Here is a 23,072-nt window from a genome sequence, read left to right as displayed (position 1 = left end):
TTCGCAGTATAACTGACATGCTGCTCATTTAGGAATCCTGATGCTGGAGGGGCTTTAAAAAACTAGATGCACCCCTTTTAAATTCAGACCAGCCAAGCGCTTCCAAGTGGTTTTCAACGAATCACCACCAGCACCAGTGTGTCCCATACTGAGACCATTACCCCCATCAACCCACCCATGCTCTGGAACAAACAAATAAGGCACGTTTATCCAAAACATATGGATTTCAGCACTTCATATGCAGTCAAATCTTAATGTCCTTCAGTTCTTTTTGTTTATTGTCATTAAAAAGCTTCACAGTCACAGCCTCTCTTCCTCTGAGCACATCAGACACACATTAGGGCCACTTGGCAAGCATGACACTCATTTGCAAAAACAAAAAAAAAAAGGGGATGGCGGGGGTTCATCACAGAAAGAAGCCAAGACAGCAAATTAACATAGTGGAACATAAAAACAGATGGGTCACAAAGTGCAAAACATACACAACACTAAAGAAGTACCTCTGACAGACAAACAAAAACATAGTACACTACATAAATAAAGATGTATGTCTGCATGAGCTATTTGAGGTAGGACGGAGCCTTGAAGTCGGTACAGTCGGGAATAACACTGAGCACACATGAAAGAAGAGGCAGCGTGCTGAAGCGCTGGAATAAAAGGCAATCTTTAAACGAACTGATTTTTTAAAGAGGCCATGAATCCAGCACAAGGCAGAGAAACACGTGTGTGTGTGTGTGTGTGTGTGTGTGTGTGTGTGTGTGTGCGTGCGTGTTATTTCAGGTTGTGCAGGATGGACCTGAGGTTGAGGCAGAGGAAGGTGTGTGTGTGGCTGGTTTTGTGATTGAGTTCTCGTATCTGGAGGTGGAGGGAGGATAGTTCAAACAGACGACGGTTCCTCCTGGACCAAAAAAAAAAAAAAGACCGGCTCATCAGTCCAAAGATATTCAAAGAATCATGCTGTGTTTCCACTGCGTGGTACCGCTCAGCTCCACTCAACCTGACATGCCTTCGGTACCAGACACTTTTCTCAGTTTTGTGCTCCACTGCAGCTGATACATCTTCAATGTGGGCAGGATTTTTAGCTGGTCGTCATAGCAATGCCAGGTGAAACAGCCATGACATCATCTTTATGGTGACACAAACACACAAGAACATCATCGTTTCCCTTTCAGGTGTTTTCACTGACAACCAAACAGAGGAACATCTGCACTCCGTCAGTTAACCACGCCGTGGTTTTGCGGGCTGGGTTGGTGCGTTTGGTGTGCAGGATGCCCGTTGTAGCACAAGCAATGATTCTCTCTGACCAATCAGTGGTCCGTAGTGTTTTTTTAAATTCCACTGCTTCTTAACCGCTCAGCTCATGTGGAACCTCAATTTAGGTGATGCCAAAAAAAAAGCACCAGGTATCAGGTCTATGAGTCATCTATGAGGTCGAGGAGTCGAGTCGAGGTGCACCATGTGGTGGAAACACAGCAGCAGTCAGTCACACTCCGTTACCTGAGCGGTGTTCTACAGCTGTGTAACTAGTTATCTTTTTCTGGATTTAAACTAGTTGGATGAACAAGCCACAAGAATGAAGTTTGTTAGTCAGACCCGACAAACAGAGTTCACAAACAGTTTTTCAGCCATGAAGAACCGAGCAATGGCAGGTCTGACGCATTTAAAAACAACTTAATGACAACTACACTCTGCAAGGAAGTGAGGGATGACCATTTCCATCCCCAGAGCTCATTTCAGGGATAAAAAGCATGAGTAGCGGTGAAGGTATGGATTTAATATGGATCTAATAAACACTTGACTACCATAATAACTTGATTTAGCCAAACTTTGGCTATAATAATAATTCTATGGTTCTCAAGCTCCGGCTCGAGACGCTCCCAAGGGGCCACAAGATAGTCGGAGACGAGAAAAACTTTTGCTCCACAAAATGATATTTTCAGACGTTCTTCTAATATTTTTATTCTTGTGTACTTGCTTAAATTTTCACTCAAATAAAGGAAATGATCAGAGCGCACATGGCTGCGTATGTCCGAGCATGCAGGGACTTTCTACGGATGATCAGAGGCACGTTAATCCTTGCTCAGTGTGTGATATTATCAGTGTGGAGATCACTGTGTCTACCTGATACTTGAGAGCTTCTGCAGGAGGATGGAGAGCTTCTCCAGCGACGGGAGCTCCAGGCGAGGGTTTTTCAGGAGCTGCGAGGCTGTTCGGAAAAACTCCTCGTGGCCACATGCATCCAGGAAGGGATTTAGGTAGCCTGCAAACGCACAAGCAGAACAAAGACACTGGGATATTATCAGAAGAATTAATGAACAATGAACAACGAACAACACGTTTTTTTTTAACATTCAAACTTTTGAAGAGATTATAGACTTCATTTTGCAATACTTTCCAGATTTGCATAGAGAGGAAACGTGGATGCACAAACACACCATGAAAACCCTTTTACGATCAAACCGGGGTAGACAGGGACACAGATGCTGGTCACAGTGACTCTATGATGATTGTTTTATATGGAAGTGCTTCCATATTGTCACTATTAACTCTAACCTTCCCTTCAACAAACCATAACTTCACACACACACACACAGATGAAACAGAAAAGGACAACAGAATCCATCCACACAGATGGGAGCTGTGCATTTTTTAAAATGAGTAAAAGCAAATGTGGACCTTATGAGGTCCTAAAATTAGTTGGATCCGAGTAAACAAACATTTGTTTCTGCTAAAGACACATTCCTGCTCTTTCAAAAGCTAACTCTCCACTGTCTTAGACCATGCACGGGGTGAGGGAATACGATCTGAGCCACAGAGGGACTTTTTTTGGCTGGTACAGAGGTTCTGCTGGCATCAAATCACAGAAGAAGATTGGACGGGGAAGAGTAGGATCAGATTCAGATAAGAAAGGATAAGACGGATAGAATCTGATAATATGAGAAGGATAAAGCCTGAGAGGACAGTATGGTCAGTCTTTTTCCAGCAGTAACATCAGCTCAAGGTTATAAAATGACTACATATGGTTCACGTTACTGACATGACCTTGAACAATTTCTATACATTCTTTTCTTGCACATTTTGCACGTGTCAAACACCAGCCTTTTTTTTTTTTTAAAACCAAATCTTCCCGACTAGCAAATATTTAGTGCAATGTCTGCTGATAATGGCTGGACAATACAGCTGTGAGGAGGGAAGGGGCGTATGGCTATTACTAAAGGTTATTTTGGATTAATCAATCATTTTTTCTGATTAACTGATACATCATTTAGACTACTGAATGTCAGAAAAATAGTGCAACAGGCCCATCAAGGTTATATCGCCCAGAGGGATGTTTTTAATTCGCTTGTAATGTTCTTAATTTGCTTGTTTTGTCTGACCAGCTGTCCGAAACTCAAAGACTTCCTGACAGTGATATAAAGCAGACAAAAGAAAGCAGGAAACATCTTAATGATTGTTACACTTTTGATTCGCTTTCTGTCAACTGACCAGTCACTTCAGCACTGAACAGATAACACAAACACGATGTTCATGTCCACATATTTACTACTAACATCACTTTCACATATTGCATTTTTGTACTTCATAAGCACTGCAGGACAGTAGTATTGTGTACTGTTTGTTGTGGGTGTTTTCCATGTGCACACTATGTTGTTGACTGTGTACTGATTGCAAAATAAACTTAATCAGTGAAAATACTTAACTTAAACAGTGACATATTGATGTGGTGAACTTGTGGTGAACATCCAGCTGTTAAGAAGCAGCATTTAGATTCATGTTTCTGGCCACCTGGTGAACAAGTCCAATATTCTGTATAGATGTTTTTGGTCTCAACCAACCAGCCAAAGGATATATCAGGATCTTTAGCTGCTGTATGCTCCACCATGTTTGTTGGTGTTGGTAACAGTGTCCGCCGTGGCTGAGCAGGTAGTGTACAGTGTTTTCAGGTATTTCAGTGAAAACAGCTGCCTGCTGTGGCCAAACAAAATGCTCTGAGAGCGGTAAAGGTGAACTAACACAGTAAACCAGGCTGGACAGTTATCAGTGAGTTGAAACTCTATAAAGCTCAGTGAAGTCGAGGGGAGCTGCAGACTCAGGTGAGTTTACTTCTGTAGGTTCATCACTACAATCGACCTTTCACATTGGCCTTGTTTCCATGCACTCGAAAAGGTTGATGGAAACGACAAAATTCAAAAAAATAAAAAACATCTTTTTCAGATGAGTTCTGATGTTGGGAACATTTAACTTTGATTACTGATCAGCTGTTTTCAGCAGATTGAAACGTCTCATCGCTCTACATAGATCGGATGTAACCTTCCTCAAATTAATATGCCAAACAAACAGAAATGTCATATTTCCATCATGTTTTCTACACTTTTTTCACCACATGAGGTTCGACTGGCACTCCTTTTATTCAATTTTTAATTATTTTAACGTAAGTTGTGGCGCCCTCATCTTCTGCAGTGGTTTAATGGCTTCCCAACTGCACCACCTACTGCTTATCTAAATGAGCCAAATCCTAATAACTGCATAACAACAGAGGATGTAAACAAGCATTCAGCTGCACTTTCTTTTACCAATTTTCTCAGACAATTGTGAAAATTTTGTGATACATTTGATGTGAAGCATCAAACTCATGAGATATCAGTCAGGTAGGTCCTTAGTTTATTGAAATCACATCTAAATTATCATTATGTTGTTTGTGACTGCCACTAATATCTCATTATCTGTTTCAGAGGCACCAGCGTTGCAGCTTATTGAGACCAGGAGTTCGACCAATGTGTGCAGCCTTTCTGCCCACGCTGCCCAATCCACTGATGGGTCTCTATGCTTTTAATGTGCGCTACATTCTGCACATGTGTGACTACTCGGACGCAGATGGAGGCACAGAAATATAGAGAAATTCCTCATGGGTTTGATGATTGACAACATAGATGCTGTGGGACGTACGAAAATAGTAAGTCCTTGTTTAAAGTAATTTCACCAGGTCAGAGTTTTTTTTTTTTTAAACAAATCAAAACACCATCAAAACATAGAGCAACAATTGAGTATGGAAAGAATGCAGAAACACACCCCAAGTAGGTCCATATGTGACCATGGAAGTTAAATATACTGTATGAAGCAGTTTGGTAGTTAATGCACCCACTGTTTAGCAGACATCAGTGAAAGCCAGTAAAACGCTGTGACTGAGTGGGTTTGTGTGTGCTGAGGTGGCCGACTGCATTTTTTTTGACCCATGAACGTGCTATTAACGAGACGTGTTGTGTAACTGGTGGAGTATGCGACTTCATAAAAGCAGTCAAGTTGTCGCAGCATGAGCACAAACGTCCCGTACGGGTGTGTTTTGTGTGCAACTTAGAGTTTTTTGTTTTGTTTTATTGGTAACCCTCAGGTGTAAACCTCTCTCCCCCTTTTCCTCATCCCTTTCCCTTCTCCTCTCATTACTGCTTGTAAAACACGATAATTAGCAAGTCTTGCTAGACTTACAGTCCCCTTGATACGCACGCGCTCACTCACGCACACACATCTCCGGCCCCGGTCGCCTCCAGCATATTGCACTGCAGTGTATTGAACTCGCCCTTCGATGGAAACACAATGCAGCTGTTCTCTCCTTCACGTCCACCTCTGTCAAGTCTTTTGTATATGTATAAAAAGAGCCAGGAGGAGGTGAAGGTCCAAGGTTTTATGACCGCAACTTCCATTGCATGACCAGTGCTGATGATTGATGTGAGCCCAGACAAGCCGTTACTTTTCACATGTGGTTTTTTTTTATGTGGGGATGATATGGAGTGATATCGCAAGAGGAGCTGGTATAAATCAAAGTAAATAGTGATAGTAAAGACAGTCTATAAATCTGCGCTAGAAGAGTGATCACAGCAGCTTTCAAGGCTACGTCAACCACAGATGGTTTCCTGGGCAAAGCGAATCCTATAAATTTAAACATTGTGGTCACCAGTGAGGTGCCGGGGAAGAAACTCTACCTACTACAGATTGCTGTGCTGCTCACTGATGCTCCAAATGTAAGAAAGTGTTAGCTAGTTGCTGAAGTACTGGAGTTCCTCACTCCAAGATGTGCTGCTTCGAGTGTTCTGAGACTTCATCTGGACTCCTTCGGGCAGTAATGTGCTTCATTCTACTTTTCTGAGACAGTTTCACTAAAAGCTATCGGAGTACATACAATTATTTCAACAATTGAAGAGTAAACAGTAAACAAACTAATGGACAAAGGCGTTGCAGTGGTTGTTTGTCTGCTACAGATAATCGTGCTTGTGCCCTGAAGTGGCAATTTCACTCTTTTGTTTCTTAAGATGAAACTTCCTCTGAAATAAATGTTAATGAACCAGCGTGCCTGGCTCCACAGTGTGCAGAGTGTCTAATAAAAACTGCAAGTTAACTACAGAAGAGCTACTTCTCTGTACCAAATTATAAAGGCTGGTTACTGCACAACCCTTAACATCAAACTACATTTCCGTCTGTTTAACACAAGCTAGAGCACAAATTCTTCTTCTAGAAAACATTTTTCTAGCATTTCACACATCAACTATGTGTCACTCTTATCTAAAATGCAACATTACATTTTACTTGCAAACTGAAGTTGAATATCAAATGATGTATATCATATATTTTCCATCTAAAACACAGACTTTGTGGAGGGAAACCTGCTGCTCGTCACGCTCGGTGCAGTCTCATCATTCAGCCATGTGACACGTTCCTACTTACGGGACTGTTCGGTTAGCTGCATCAGGATGTCCACAGGTGTGTGCAGACCTCCTCGGCCAGCACGAATCATCGCCAGCAGCACACACACTCCACTGTAGCGGATGAACAGGCCCCGGCTGTCCTCTGACATCAGCTCGGTGCGGAGACAGTCCAGAGCCTGGGCCAGCACATCAGCTGCAGACAGGACAGACAGAGACACATATACATACAGAGACACTTGGTTCGGGATTAAAGTGTTTAGTTTAAGCTTATAATGCTGTTATAAGAGTGCAAGCTCAATTATGTAATTTTATATTACAAACAATTTGAGAGACAAATCTCATCTGGAGCTACAACTAACAATTACTTTCTCGACTAAATAATTAATTACCTGATGTATAAAACATCAGAAATCGGTAACAAAATCGCTCATCACAGGATCCGGTAGCTCAAGGTCACATATGTCAAATGTCTTGTTTTGACCAACCACAAGCTGAAAACCCAAAACATTTAATTTACTATATTGTCAGATGGAGAAAAGTGGGGAATTCTCGCTGTTTAGCAGCTGGAATCACCAAAATATTTGGTATTTTGGGCTGAAAAACGACTTAAATGATTACCTGATTATCAAAATATCATAATACCAAAGCCGCTCTAATCTCATCTTTGCAGCTGTTCATTAAGAACAAACTTGTCTTGTCTACCCTCTCCCATCTGCTTCCCACTTTCCAAGCTGTTTCCTTTCTTTCTCACACTCCACCACCGTACTTTGGCCTTAATGCCTGCCATTCTTCTCCAGTCACGTTTCAAGACCAAAACCCATTTTGCCTGACAAATTGAAACATATGATCTGTGACCGTCTCAAACAGTTCTGAGAATTTCTAAAGTTCAGAGAAAATGCTGTTCAAATGTCAAAAAGCGCTGGATTTATACAACCTGACATGGGATAAAAGCTTTCTTTTTTATTTTGGACTGAGTTTGGTTAGTCTGTCTCAGAATGGTACCTATTATGTATAAATCCCAGCAAATATGAGGGGGAGGAAACATCTATCCATTATACCCAATCCGGTTTCATGTCAATCCAGAGTAGAGGAGAAAGCAAACCTGGTCAGCAGATTGACAGAAAATGCTCTGTATAGAGACATACTGAGGGAGCCCTCGAGCATTATGAGCAGATGGAAGGTCTGTTCAGAGGAGACTTTCATAAAATATGTCAGGATATGTCGGCTGTACCCTCTGAGTGCACAGGATTTATGGCGTGGAAGGCCAGGGAGCAAAATTTGGATGTAGCTAAAAGCTCCATGCCCTTTTCAAATATGTGTATCAAAACAAGACTGAGAGCCTAAAGCCACGCTGGCAGCTCTGTCAGGTTAATGCCCTTTGTAAAGATAACAAGTCTTCGACAGACCAAGTAGGGGTCTGATCTGCAGTGCAGCAGCTTTTTTCCTCACACATCAGATCCTGATTGTGGCCGATTGGGCTGTTTGCCTCTACTTTTCCCAACTTGTAAAAACATTTCTCTCTCTTCCTAGAATGTAAATTAGCTCTGAACACAAAGTACAGCTGGGGCAGATGGGGGTTTATAGATACTTGGTCACAACCTCATCCAAGAGTTGTTGAGATTTGTCCGTCTGGACTACAGTTGAGGACTAACCGGCACGTTAATGTCCGAACGCTTGACCAGCGGAGCTTCACCAGCTGTGACAGACAGGACAGTGCAATGAGTACATTTCAGCTCTGCTGTCTTTGTATTGCAATCAGACTGAAGTATGAACTCGTGTTAGCAGTGACATGGAAATTCTGATTAAAGCACGAAGCAAGAAGTTTGCACAGCGTGCTCAGTATGTGCCAGAACACAACACTGAGTTACATGTTTTAACACCCTGCTGTTTTTGTGGATTCACACCTACGTTCGTGGGGTGTTAGCGTGGTGGGAAGTGATAAGTAACAACAGATGTACCGCTCACATTTTCTAGGTCTGATTATGAGTCTGACCAACAGCTTAACTTTGGCAGCTTGCTCGCAGTAGGACAGGAAAATGGGTAAAAAAAAAAGAAAAAAAAAAGTGAATCATAAAAATTCCTGTTTTTAACTACATTTTTTCAAATGTTTCCTCAATATCCAGAATAACTCTTCTTTCCATTATCTTCTTCTTTTGTAAAGCCATTTGCCTTCGTGACAGACCGGGGAAGCACAAGCTCTCTCCCATCGATCGATAATGAAAATAACTGCAGCCCTGCTCGATTCATTATTCTAACCCTACTATCCTTCCAAACATAATCCTTTACCTACAGTGTGTATATGTGTGATCAGTATCATCACCTTGTGTGACAGTGCGGAGGATGATGAGGGTGGAGAGGAGGCGTGTGTGAGGGCAGGGGCTGCGGTAAAGGGGCCAGCTCCTGCAGGCTCCACCTGCAGCCCCACTGCAGGACCTGGGCAGGTCTGGATCTTCAGGCTGAGGCACCGTTAACTGCGCGGCGGGCTTTGACACTTCTTCTCCTATCCGTCGCAGAGTGGCAGAGAGTGCTACATGCTGTGCAAATACACACAAAGGCACAAAATTCATGACTGTGCCTGCTCTCAGTTACTTCTGTCATACAACTGTAAGAAATAGGAATGATATGCATACAATATCTCCATTAAATGCCAGTGTGGAAAATACATGGTCAGCCTGACGGGGACCCAGCAGGCCTTCTCTCTGACTTATCCAAATAATCAGTGCAGTAAACTACAGCTGCTATCCAAGACTTCCCGCAGCAGTGACGAGTTGGTGGTTTTCAAACTCACTTTACATCCCTCTCTCTGTCTTCTATTCTCTCTCGACAAAGTCTCCATCAGCCCCATAGGGACCCCAGATTTAAAGTTATCTCCCCTCTTTCATTCATGCATTGTGGCCCAACAGCGGTTGGTTTTTGGTCTTAAAAGTGAAGACATATTGCAGCAATAAGGCAGCATGTGATTCCAGTTGAGCATCAAGCATGTCACTGAGCACACATGACATGCCGTGACAAACATGCGGGCAGGGGGCTTGCACCCTGCGGCGGGACTGGGGAAGAGGACTGAAGCTTAGCGGTGGGAGGTTGTGGGTAGAGAATTTGGGGCCAGTGACTGTGGGTGAGGGCTGGAGAATAGCTCATGTTTTGAAATGGGTGGTTGGGCAATAAGCTAAAAGTAAGGGTTGGAGGGTAGAGGATGATATCTGGCCTTCACAATAAGATAAGCCTACAAAGTGGGATGCGGCAACACACCCGTCTCCAACGCAACCAGAAGACAGCTGATGTACAGTAGTTGTCATGGGGGGGCCCTCGGGGGGCTCGTGGCCATATGGCCGTGTAACAGAGCAGGACACACATACTTAGCAAAGCTACAATGACAGGGACAGCCGGTTTTAATGCCCAGCCTCTGCTCAACACACAGAGACAGGCAGGGGACTTCAGATAACCACGCTTCTCATCTGAACACAAGATGGAACTCGACAGGACCTCCAAACATTAAAGTCCGCCGTGCTGTGAGAGGAGATGTAGCGATAAAGTGGATATCCCCTGCTTGAAGTGGATGTGTACTTCTCTGATGTGTAGCTCTGAGGGAAAGCTGTGTGTCGTGTTTGATTTCTGCAGCATAGTGTTGTGGAAGCGACACAGCGGCTTTCTGTAGAATAACGCTCATCCCTCGCAGGGCTAAACACCAATAACTGAGGAAGGTCAGGCCCCAGAATTAACAGCATTTTGTCAGAGAATGATAATCTCACTCCCCTGGGCTGTTAGACAGCAGAGATGATCTATCATAGAAGGTGGATGGTGTTGGATGGGAACAGATAACTTTTATTAGGGATAACTTTGGTTTATTTTGACTGATGATAGACTGATGGCTCATTTATAGTGCAGCCTCGCTGAAGGGTTTTAGAAAATGGAACAGTGATGGACCGACAGTGCTGTCTGACCACAGACAGACCTGCCGACAAATGACTTCTTGGCACAGTCATACAAAAGAAATGGCTGTCAAGCTAACAGGGACATTTCCTGAACACCACACACACTGCCCTTTGAAAATGAAAACCATTTCAACCCTTAGCTCAGCGGTTTACCTGCGCACAGGCCCAGCTTACCTGTGTACTGCTGTCCATGAGTCTCAAAGCCCAGTGGATGAGGCGAAGGAGGTTGAGGAGGAGGTCAGGTTCTGACAGAGGAGTGTGATGAAGCTGATCTGCCAATAACGGCAACACCTGAGGAAGCAAAAGCACTTTATTCGCAAAGTTGATCGCAATAAAAACATGTCTTGATCTGCTGCTCTTTTGTTGAAATACAGCTTCAATAAAACCCAGAGATCGCAGTGAAGCAACAGTGAAAATGCCACCTTAAGGCATCTCTCGTGGAGTACGATCTGTGGAGGCAAACACTGGCCGCCGTCTTTCCATTTGTTTTCTGATGCTGATGAGAATGGCTGCCCATCGAGTATCCAGTCCAGGAGAAGGGCCAGGAGCTTGAGCGGAGCTGGACTGGAGCTGGCCTGAAGGAAGGAGGGTGAACAAATAAATTCTATTATATCAGCTGCAACTTGATTTGTCACAAAATGGTGACCACAGTTCACATCTGAATTCTATGAGTGATGCAGAGAAGTCAAGATTTAAAGAAACGGGACTGGAATTTATATCTTTATCTATTTGAAGTTTAGCCGTGGGACATACAGGCGCATTTAGAAAAGTGTGAAAATTACATCAACACTGTGATTTCAATGGGAAGCCTTGAGGTGTTAATTAAACTGTGAAAAAGTGTGATAACAAAACGAAAGTTTGGTGTCACTGTATATTTTTAAGGTACACATATGTAGCACTAACTAGTTTCTTGTGCATATTAGGAGCATACTGGCTCTTTATTAGTCATTTTAAAGCACTCATTAATGGCTTGTTCTGCATGACCATACTTTATAGCTACTAGCTACTAATTAACTTTTCCCATAGTAACCATCTAATTACTGCTTACTGATAGTAAGTAAAGAAGTTGTTGGACATGAATTACAACCTGAATACCCTTACCCATAATAACCCTAAACCCAAGAATAAGGCATGAACAAGTGCTAATGCAGAGCCGAAATGCTACTAAAATGCTTGCTAACAAAAAGCTAGTTAATGGCGGATATGTGTACCTGAAAAATACAAAGTGACACCAAACTTTCATATCACAATCATACATTTTCACAGATTAACTGACACCTTTAGGCTTCCCAGTGAAATGAGTTTTAATGTAAAGTTCACACTTTTCTTCATACGCCTGAATGTCCCACGGCTGATCTTCAAATAGATCCAGTTATAAATTCTGGTCCTGTCTCTTTACGTTTTGATTTCTCTGTGTCATTTAGGTGCTCGCTGTGACTCCAGTGCAGCTGTATCCACTGAGCTCAAAGCTCAACTGCATCCCCTGATAATTCATCATCATCAGCAGCAGCGATGATAACATAACAAAATCACAAACTATGATTTATCGTGTCAGCTGGCAGCACGAGTGTGGTTTGTGGAGCAGGACTGCCGCACTGGTTCCAGCTTGAATATGTGTAAATGAGTGTTAGTGTGTGTCTAACCATGCTGAATGATGTACAGTGGTTTTTCAATAAACACACGACAAAAAATTAAAGCAATGCAGCCAAAATTGGAATAGATCCTACTGATCGGTCAAACATTCAACTGTAAACCAAACACACACAAAAATATGCACGCACAGGGTTGGTAGAATACCTTGTCGCCGGGTTTTCCAGGAGGAGCAGTTTTCTCCTTTTTGGATGGTTTGATACACTCGGTGCTCTTAACGCTCACTTTTTGACAACCTCTTGATGCCATGCTGTGCTCATATTTCCTCTGAAACCAATCAATTAATAAGTCAATGGGTTAAGGTATGAAAGAACACTTGCTTTTTCAGGTGGAAAGGCCTGGTTGTCATTGAGCGTCAGTGCATGTAAAAGTACACTGACTGCATTTGTTAGTAGGTTCTTACCTGCAGGTTCTCGAGTCGAGCCTGCACCCTCTTGGACTGGCTCTCCAGCTTCTTATTCTGTTCACTGACCTCATTCAACTGTTGATTGAAAAGCAATGGATGTTAATCTGCTATGTCAGACCGCTGTCAAGAAAAAACAATCCTTAATTTGTTTAATTCCACAGAAACAAATCTGCCCAATTTTATCAAGCTGGATTTTTATTTGTGTGTTTTTGAGGCAAGGAGGGTTTCAACGGTAGGGAAACACTTAGAGTTCCCAACAGACGCTTATGCCAAGAAAACAAATGCAGATTCAATGATTTTACATCACTGCTGTATTATTCAACATCCAAATACGAGAGGGTTATGTCATAGCGCCCCCCTGTGGTCTAACTGTTTTATATGAGCCGTCTGCTCCTCCACCCTGCTCTTAATGTTCAGCCATGAAGCCTGCATATTTAAACACAACGATAAAATGAAGCCATTTAATCACGTTGAGCCTTTAATCAGATGAAAAATCTGTAGACTTGCTTCTCGAAATCAAATTATTCAAGAGCTGGACGACTTTTCCTCAACATTTCAGCCCTTTGTGTTCATATAACTTTAGGATGTTGCATGACTTTATCAAACTTTGCTGATGCGCACAAAATGCAAACAGACAATCACGGCTATTACGGGAACACTCCGAACCTGTTTCTTCATGTTGTCATTCAGCTCCTTGATGGTGTCAAAGCTGGACTTGAGCCTCCTGTTCTCCTTACTCTTGTCGAGAAGAAGATCCTGCAGCTGGCTCACCTCTTGCTGGTGTTTCTGGTGACACATACATGCACATTCACACACGAGGAACACTGCAACCATTTAAGTGGTTCAATACACTGACTGGAGTTTGCTTTTAAAATTCTGTAGTACAACCCTGATTCCGAAAAGGTCAGGATGATCTGTGAAACATAAATAAACACTGAATGCAATGATTTGCAAATCCTTTTCGACCTATATTCAATCGAATACAGTACAAAGATATTAAATGTTCAAACTTTTGTTTTTTTTTTGTAAATATACACTCTGAATTTGATGCCTGCAACATGCTCCAGAAACACTGGGTCAGGGACATGTTTATCATGTATTATATCACCAAACACTCAATAAGCATTTGGGGGACTGAGGACACTAATTCTTCAAGTTTAAAGTGAAGTTCTTTGCCATTCTTGCTTGACATTTGACTTTAGTTGCTCAGCAGTTCGGGGTCTCCTTCGTCATACTGTGCACTTCATAATGTGCCACATATTTTCAAAGGGAGACACGTCTGGACTGCAGGCCAGTCGAGTACCCACTCTCATTTACTATGAAGCCACGCTGTCATAACACGAACAGAATAAGGGTTCAGTCTTGCAGGAATAAGCAGGGTCGTCCCTGAAAAGACGTCGTCTGGATGGCAGCATATGTTGCTCTGAAACCTGTCTGTACCTTTCAGCATTAATGGTGCCTTCCCAGATGTGCAAGTTGTTCACGCCAAGGGCACTAACACACCGCCACACCATCACAGATGCTGGCTTTTGAACTTCACACTGGTAACAATCTGGATGTTTTTCCTCCTTAGCCCTGAGGACATGAGGTTCATGATTTACAAAAACAGTTTGAAAAGTGGACTTGTCAGACCACAGCACATTTTTCCACTTTGCGTCAGTCCGTCTCAGATGGAGATGTCAGCAATGTGTCTGGATGTTGTTAATATATGGCTTTGACTTTGCATATTAGAGTCTTAACTTATATTTGTAGATGCAGTGCTGAACTGTGTTTCCAGACAACGGTTTTCCAAAGTATTTCCGAGCCCATGTAGTAACATCCTTTATACAATCATGTTGATTTTCAATGTAGTGCTGCCTCAAGGATTGACTTGCTTGACACATTTTGCTGGCATCAGATTGAGAACAATAATATATGTACAAAAATCAATGAAGTTGATGAAGTCAAAAAAGGATTAGCAAATTATCACATTATTTTACACAGTATCCCAGCTTTTTTTAGAAATGGGTTGTTGTCAGTCCATTGCATCCCTCACTCGTGATCGGAAGTTTAAGTTTTTAATTAAGTTAAGCCAAATTACTTTCTGAAAGGAGGCCAGTGGCAGAGTGGAGGGAGCAAGAACGAGGTATGGTGAAGCAATACATAACACATCCCTTCTGCTGAAGGTGACTGGATGGTCTACGTGTGTCTGACCTCCTCTACAGCTGACATGCGAGTGTGTATCATCTCCTCCAGTCCAGCAAGCCTCCCAGAAGCCTCCTCCTGTTGCTTCAGCCTCCTCTCTCGCTCTTGCAGCTCCTTCTCCCACTGATGCTGGCTTTGTCGCTCTGCCTGTATACACATACACAAACACACATATGGATTGATCTTATTACTTGTTACGAGTATGGGGAAATGCCAACACAAATCAGAATATCATCTGCATTTAAGTTGGTGTTTAATACTGGACACACATCTGTGTCCTCTAATGGCTTCCTCACCTTCAGTTGTTTGTAGATGGTTATCATCTCCTGGTACACATTTGCGAGCAGTAAAGAGGAGGAACGGCAGGAGTCAGGGAGACGGCAAGCTCTCTCCAACCTCTCGTCCGTCTCAGTTTCCGGGGACCCGGGGCTGCCATCCAGACAAGAGGGCAAGGTCACATCTGGACAAACAGAGGAATAACAGAGCTCAGCCCAGGGATAGCTCTTTATCTCTTGACAATAGAGGCTGTTATGAAAAGCCAGAAATTTCAGCGATAACCGAGAATGAAGCAAAAAAAATGACATGAACTTATATTGTTCATAATCTTGTCAATTCATACATTTTAAAATTCCTCTCCTGGAACTGATTAAACCCCTAAAAACTAATCTCTGTTCATCAACATTACATATTTACAATTTTTTTTTCATAAGAAAAAACAAATCCTCATCAACAAGGGGATAGTGTGCAAGGATCTAAGCAGTCCCGGCCTCTATCTCCACCCGCCCCTCCACCACTCGCCTGCACCTTCGACTCTGCTTATCAAACACAAAAACCTCATTAGCAGCTGAGCTGTCTAACACTTGCTGTAAAATTCTTCATCAACACCCCCAAGCCATGTAAAATGTGCTGTCAGCATTTTACATGAATCATCGTGTAACTTGGCAGGCTAACGTTGACTAAAAGCATCTAGCACAGTCAACAGATGAAACACAAGAAAAATAAACTTACCAACACGTTGGCTTGTACTTGTGGCGTCCCCGGGATAAATAGATGGAACAGTCAGGCTTTAATGTAAGTTTCGTGTCAAAACAAATGCTCTGGAAAATGGCTACTCCAGGCTACAGTTTAGCTCTCAGATTTTCAGATCCTTTGAAAATACACAACAGCTTGCCATTTCTTCTTTTGCAGCTTTGCAACCGAAAACAGAGCGTGCCAACATTTTGAAAATTGTAATTCTTAGCTTGCAAATACCAATATGGGGTGGCTGTGGCTCAGGAGGTAGAGCAGTCCTCCACAGATCAGGAGGTTGGTGCCTCAGCAGTTCACATGCTGAAGTATCCTTGGGCGAGATACTGAATCCCAAAACTGCCCCCGATGCTATGCCATCAGTGTGTGAATTCATATGTGCATCGCTTTGGATAAAAGCGTCTGCCAAATGACTAATTGTAATTGTAAGTGTTATATGGCTTCTCCTCTGATACCCCTTGTTTCACTGTAGCCCAACCCCACGGGTTGATGGGACGTGTACCTAATGTATGTTACGTATGAAACCCTGTGTGTCTGAATCTGTGTTTCTGATACGGTGATTGTATATTTCTTATGGTATATTTTGTATGATATAAAAAACACCATACGGACATGTTAACAAATTAACAGCTTGATTTTCATTCGGAGGTGGATTAAAACTGCAACCATATCAACATTCCATGCTTCAAAGGATTTTCCTCAGGAAGTGGAAACGCTGAAATCGTCTCAGCACCTGCTACTTTGTCGCAGTCGTTGTCAGTTCATCTCCTTCAGAAAGCAGAAACACACGCTCACCTGTTTCTGTAAACAGCACCTGGGAGTCCTGAAGTGGAGCAGCTGTAGAATCCCCACTCAGGTCTTCATTGCTGCCATGTAGACTGTGATCGCTGGCAAACCTTAAAAAAAAAGATACCAACATGTTTTTATTGAGGCATAAGACTGATCACAAACATGGGGAAAATGATTTGTAAGAATAATGTCATTGGTCGTACTGGTCTGGATGGCTGGTCACTGCTTTAAAGAGCTCGTGTAAAGCTTTGCTGTAGCCTTTCAGCTCTTTGCTTGGCTGTTTCAGCCTGTTGGTCAAAATGAGCCTCTGTACTGCATCTGAAATAGTGACCATAAAGCAAAGTTAGACATACGAGTTCAACGGTTGTGGTTATCTGAGCATGTGGAGGTCCTCTCTGAAATGCTCTTACCATCACTGTTTGCTGGGGTAATGTCTTCTGACGGGGACCACTAAAAATCAGAACATAGTACGACAGGACATCGTTCAATTTGGCTTAAATTCAACTTTAAACTCACGTTTTGAAAAACAAACTTAACTAACGTGCTTAGCGTTAAGTGTCTCTTATCAAAAAGTTGGAACTGACGTATTGTAGCATTTGTTTTGTTCAAGTTTAACGTGAAGCTTTTCAGTTATGTTAGCTTAACTAAACGCTATAGGATAAAACAACTATTGGGGCATTAATAACGATAGAAACCGCGAGCGCTCTATTCGCTAACTTAACAGTGGAAGTAAGCTAACTTAGGCTAACATTATTTAGCCGACTTAGCATAGCAAAGACACCGTTGGACCACTGACAGGACAAACATGTAAGACCACGAAGTTATGAGACAAACAAGTTGTTTTGTCTGACAATAATGTCGTTAAACTCAAACCTGTTCCCTCCTCGCCAAATATTTGTTCTTTAGCTTCTCGACTGTATCGTCGGCGTCTTCAAACTGCAAGTTCATAACTGTAACTACTGTATCATATCAAGACACTGCAGGCTTGAGTCCTTTAGCTGCCACTAGCGTCAAGAGTCGCAAAATAAAAACAATTTCCGGTTAAACCTTTCGAAATAAGAACCATCACCACGAATATGGATGGGTTTTTGAAAATTGATATGAATTATTTTGAAATTCATGTCGCCACACTTCCGATACCGCTCTACTTAACTACATGAATTGACTTCACGCATCCTTGACTGTTGGCTGGCTGGAAACAAAACATGGGAACAAAACACAATCCAAACTTGGCGGATGAGCGGTCATGTGACTTCGAAGCTTTTTCTTCGCCGCGAGTAGCGCCCTCTAGCTGCGGAGGATAACACAGAACAACAGATTTCAAAAACATTTGGTTTGGAGATATTTATAAATAAAAAAAGCAATCAATAAAACCAAAATTGTTGCTGTCAGTGTATGTATTAAAACACTATCCTCAATCATCTTTGAATTGTAATATACTTAAATATACTTCATACTTTTTGTTCTGTTCTTGACTGTTTGTAATCTACACAAAATTAACAAAAAACAAAAGATGAAAAGGGCAATCAAGGTTTTCATTTGGTCTAAAACTTATTCTCTAAATAAACAAATTTCATCTGATTTATTTATTTTTTCCCCCCTGAGGCTGATGATCCTGGAGGCTGATCATCCTTCATCCTGCCACATTGTAGTTACACGAATAAGCCAGAGGATGTCAGTGCCTCACCACAGACATCAGGATCAGGCATAAAGTCTGTTTTGCTGGCGTGTTTTCTTGTAGCCAACTGGACCACCACTCAACAAAACATCTCACTTTCACTTACAACACTGACCTTCATGTGTTTGTATAAGCTTGTCCTGATTTATTCAATATTTTGTCATATAGGTCTACATATTACAACAAATCTGTAATATTAATAGCACTGTATGACATAATTATGTTGTAAATATACTGTAAAGTACAACATTTGTATACAGTATGTACAGAGTTAACAATATAAAAACATTGCAGGGCCCTTAAACTGCTGATATCCGTCCAAAGTAATAAACAACAATAACAATTTGGAAAAAAATTAAGAAATCATAACAATTCCTTAAAAATAAAATTGGCATATTCTAATAATGCTATTAATAATGTTCAAATACAGTCTCACTGTCAGTCACACAGACACATGCTGCAGTGCTAATGGGATAGTGTAAAGATGTTAAAGTGAGTCCTTGTTCATATCCACAGATTAACCTTGCTGCACCCTGGGCCCCTCTCTCGCCCACAGTTTAGCATTTAATACATTACGTTTGACAAGCGGTTCCAAGTTTGCTCTAGACTTGAATAGTCTACAACTGGGCTTTAAGATTAATGTCCTCTTTCTCTGTTTGGCTAATTAGCAGCTAATGCCATTAATACACATTCTCATGATTCAATCACTTTGTTGCTGCAGGCTTTTGCTGACGTTGGGAGAAATTAGCCGGCAAGCATAGTAACACTGATCTTCATTAGAGAGCTATTTGCTTTGTCCACTTTATATGGAAATTACTGTTCTGTTATGTTAATTGGTCATATAAGTTCTTCATTGAGAGCTTTGTACCAAAAGGAGACAGCGGTGGACCATCAGCTGTGTGTTTGGTGTGCGTCTGTGCTTGTGTGTACAGATTTCAGTCATTATAGGAAAAGGGTTAAATTTATGGTCAAGGTTAAGTTTAAAGGCCATGCAGTCAAGCTCTTGTTAGTGTAGTGATATGAATGTAGTGACACTCCTGTAAGACAAGATAAACCTTTAGTGATCCCTAAAGCAATAATAATAGTCACACATGCTTATGTCTTCTGCCCATTTTGGCAGCCTGGATTAAGATTTTCTCTTCAAGATGTTTTTTCTGGGACCATTATGGGCATAACCACACATTCTTTGGGAGGTTGTGTCCCCCCAATACAGAAAAAATATGGATTTGCCAGGGACATAACTGTTAAACACATTATCCGGTATAGAACAGCAACACAATATAGACTTTCAAATACATTACGGTATAGTATGGGTATAGTGAGGTATATAATCAGTGCGGCAGTCCAGCAGAGAGATGGTGGAGAGGGAGAGTAGTGTGAGTGTCTTGAGTGTAGCAGACACTGTGGAAATACAGCTGTGTGAGTTAAGTGAGCTGTACAAAGGAGCACCTGAAGTGCTCCATTTTGCACCTGGGTGGGATGATCCAGTGGCTGAATGAGATGTCCATTTGCCACAGCATGCCATGAAGAGGTGAAAGGGCTTACTGAGGACGGTTTTGATCTTGCACTTCATCCTCTTCTCTGCCACTGCCACGAAGCTTTCTATCAGTCCTCTCTATTCCTTGTTATCATTGTTGATGCATCCAGCAGTGGAGGAGTCATTTGGAAACTTCTGGACGTGACAGGAACAAGAGTTAGAGGAAGTCTGAGTGAAGAGGAGTGGCACCAGTACAGTTCCTTGAGGTACAGTCATCCACTCACTGACATGCTGTAGCCAGTCAGAGAGGTAGTGCAGTTCCAGGGTGCAGTTGCATCGCCAGAAGCTTGTTCTGTGGAAGGCAGGGCTGGATGGTGTTGAAAACACTGGAGAAGTATGCAATGCATGCAATGTATGCAATCTGCAGGGGCCCTGAAAAGCAGTTAGCAGGGATCCTCAGGTGGCACAGGACTTTCAAAGCTCTTTGTGACATGTGTATGTGTGAGGGTGTAATATCTATGCATATGACTGCGTGTGATCTCTATCCTGTCATATACTATAACTGAAACAGCGCTCAGGGACTGTAGACATGTAAAGAGCAGACGGGGCATTCTTTAACTCTAAAATGCAGCCGTGTCTGTGCTTGCCCACTTTGTAATTTGACAAAAGCAATCCACAGATAATGATAAGATAATTAGGGTTGGTTGTCACTGAACAGTGGGGGATTCATATCAAGGGGAAATCTCATCTTTATTGTAGCGAGTTTATCGACCCTGTTTTAGGATGCAGCTAAAATTATTTTGTTGTGTGTTTGTGTACTGTATCTTTGTGTGTGTGTGTGTGTGTGTGTGTGTGTGTGTGTGTGTGTGTGTGTGTGCGTGCGCGATGAAATTGGTACAGATACAGTGCAGACAGTCTAAAGGGATGTGGCCAGCAGTTATCGTCTGCACCTTCTGTTTTCTGACAAACATCACAAACACACGAGCCGGCCCAGGGGACACAACTAGACAAAAGCAATCAAGTCCTATCAGTGAATTAGCAACATATTGCTATGTTGTATTGCAAAAGCAATTATCCTCTGTCTCAAGATACAAAGCCATGCACATTCACATGCAAGCACTCTCACACTCAATTAAAGTGGTGATGGCAGTGCTCTGCTGTGAAAATGATTGCATTTCAATTGGCATGATTCTTTGAGTCCACAGAGCAGTATTATGTATGCTAATGCAAGCTGTAAAGACGGATCTGGGGTTCAGGGGGGGGCCCTCAGAGCAATTACACTGCCTCCGAGCCCGGACAAGACAGGGTGTCCCAAGGCAGGCGACGCACTTTTACGGGCTTTTCCATATTAAAAATATATTTTTGAAACATCGTAGGGATAAGCCCGTAAAAATGTGAAGCCCAAAAGATACCTTAGGGTTAGATCAATGTACAAGTATAATGGGGCGATATTACCCTTTGATGAAAAATGTTATGAATTAGGAATAGGGCTCTTGTTTAATTTCTGAGAGAGTTCTTAATATTCACATTTTCCCAAATGTCAAGGGTCAGTCAAGAATAGCAGCCGAGGAGGCTGGAAGTGGGACTGCAGGGCTCTGCTCAGAGGCAGGTTGGCAGAATCAGAGCAAGGCACATTATCGTAGCCTGTTTTTAATGACCCAGCTGATGATGATTCAAATGTAAAAAGTGTAGTTCCACCACAAATAAAGGGTTAATTCACCCAAATCAGAAAAACTTGTGTTATATGCCCATGTTCTGATCTGCTTGTGAAACCTGTGCTGCTACCTCACTACAGTGGTGGTGAAAAGGTGATGAAAAATGCTGAAATATTCTGGTTATTCAAGATAATGCAAGGATCTTGCAGTCAACATCCATACATCCATCCCTTTTTGTCCATTTATCAAGGTTTGGGTTGTGGTGGCAGCAGGCTAAGCAGGGTACAAGTCCCTTTTCCCAGCATAGCAAAAAGTAGTTCCAATGAAAGTCATGATTTGGGTGAACTGGCCCTTTAAAAAGACAGGAGTGGAAGCTGTAGCAGCTCTCAAATTGGCCTTAAAAAGACTAATACTACTGAATCAAAGTTATTATATATTGGAATACTTCAAAATGCTGTATTTAATGACATTCTTCAGTCATAAACATAGGTGTAGTTTACGTGGTCAAAAAAAACAAAAACAAAAACAAAAAAAACAACACTATACCATACTATTACTATACTGCAAGGCCTAAAACATGTGGTCCAACATTTTTATTTAATTTTATGGTGACGTCTTTACTGCTACCAGAGGCATTTCCAGTGATGCTCCAGATAAATGAAGGCATCATAAGGCTAATTAAAAGAGCACTTAGAGGTAATTATTGCAATCAAAACATGACATAATGAGTGAGGCTCAGTGCTGAATGATATACCTGTATACTGCACTAAATGACACGCCCAAACATGTTTGTGTAATACTTATGTTCTGTCAAATTTTGTCTCCAATCTGCTTGCCCTAAAATTCATCACAAAGAGATGCCGGTGCTCGTTCTCCAGTCCAGCTCCACAGTTTTCTCAGAACTACTCGTGCAATCAGCATTGCCACCAAAGCCCTGCAGGATTTATCCTCATAATAACTTCTCATGTTGAAGACCCTGTAATGGCTTTGTCAGGTTATATTTATTAGATTAATTTCTCCAGATTTAATTGATGCATGAATATTTTAATGTTTACCCCTTACATACTGTACAAGGCCTTTGGGGGCCCTGGAAAATGGGAGGAGGAGGAGGAGGAGTAAAGTAAATCCTGTTCCTGGGAAGCCCCTTGAAACCCACTTTTTCATAATAGAAATGTATGAACGTATGTTTTAATTATTCAATGGATTCATAGTTTAATCAGACTTTTAGATTAGTCTAATTGTTCTGGTGCTGAAATATAAATGGAATTAACTGATTATTGTAAAGTAGGTGAGAATAATACTTTGAGAGCTTTGAGAAGGAGTTCAGAGTGATTGCCTTGTGTTAGTTTCCTGGTAATACGCTATATAAAGGTACATGCTGTTGTATAAACGTCCATCAGATTTCTCACAGTCTCATCCTTTTGGTCTGTGTCTTTCTTTCACTCTCTGCCTCTGTTCCCTCTCTGGACACAAATACAGCACCAAGAAAAGACCACTTCAGCTTAGACACTCCAGACAAACTAATTAGACCACTTCATGTGCTGATTAACTTGTTTGGATTTGCTAAGCTATTAATA

The 23,072-nt window shown here is 41.9% G+C and overlaps 1 protein-coding gene across 1 annotated transcript; it reads right to left on the bottom strand.

Moving 5' to 3' along the window:
- Window positions 1-286: 286 nt before the first annotated feature.
- ccdc138 (coiled-coil domain containing 138) lies at window positions 287-17,633 on the bottom strand. The gene is made up of 15 exons (XM_076747223.1): window positions 17,559-17,633; window positions 17,096-17,135; window positions 16,889-17,003; window positions 16,692-16,792; window positions 15,167-15,330; window positions 14,880-15,017; window positions 13,353-13,472; window positions 12,684-12,761; window positions 12,428-12,547; window positions 11,053-11,205; window positions 10,805-10,921; window positions 9,019-9,232; window positions 6,718-6,891; window positions 2,122-2,260; window positions 287-898 (listed from the first exon to the last, which is right to left on the bottom strand). The coding sequence occupies exons 1-15, from the start codon at window positions 17,631-17,633 to the stop codon at window positions 772-774; spliced, it is 1,875 nt and encodes a 624-aa protein (XP_076603338.1). The 3' UTR covers window positions 287-771.
- Between the last annotated feature and the right edge of the window lie 5,439 nt (window positions 17,634-23,072).

This window comes from Chaetodon auriga, chromosome 13 (genome assembly GCF_051107435.1).
Source record: "Chaetodon auriga isolate fChaAug3 chromosome 13, fChaAug3.hap1, whole genome shotgun sequence".
NCBI lineage: Eukaryota > Metazoa > Chordata > Actinopteri > Chaetodontiformes > Chaetodontidae > Chaetodon > Chaetodon auriga.
This window is presented reverse-complemented; position numbering and strand designations above follow the sequence as displayed.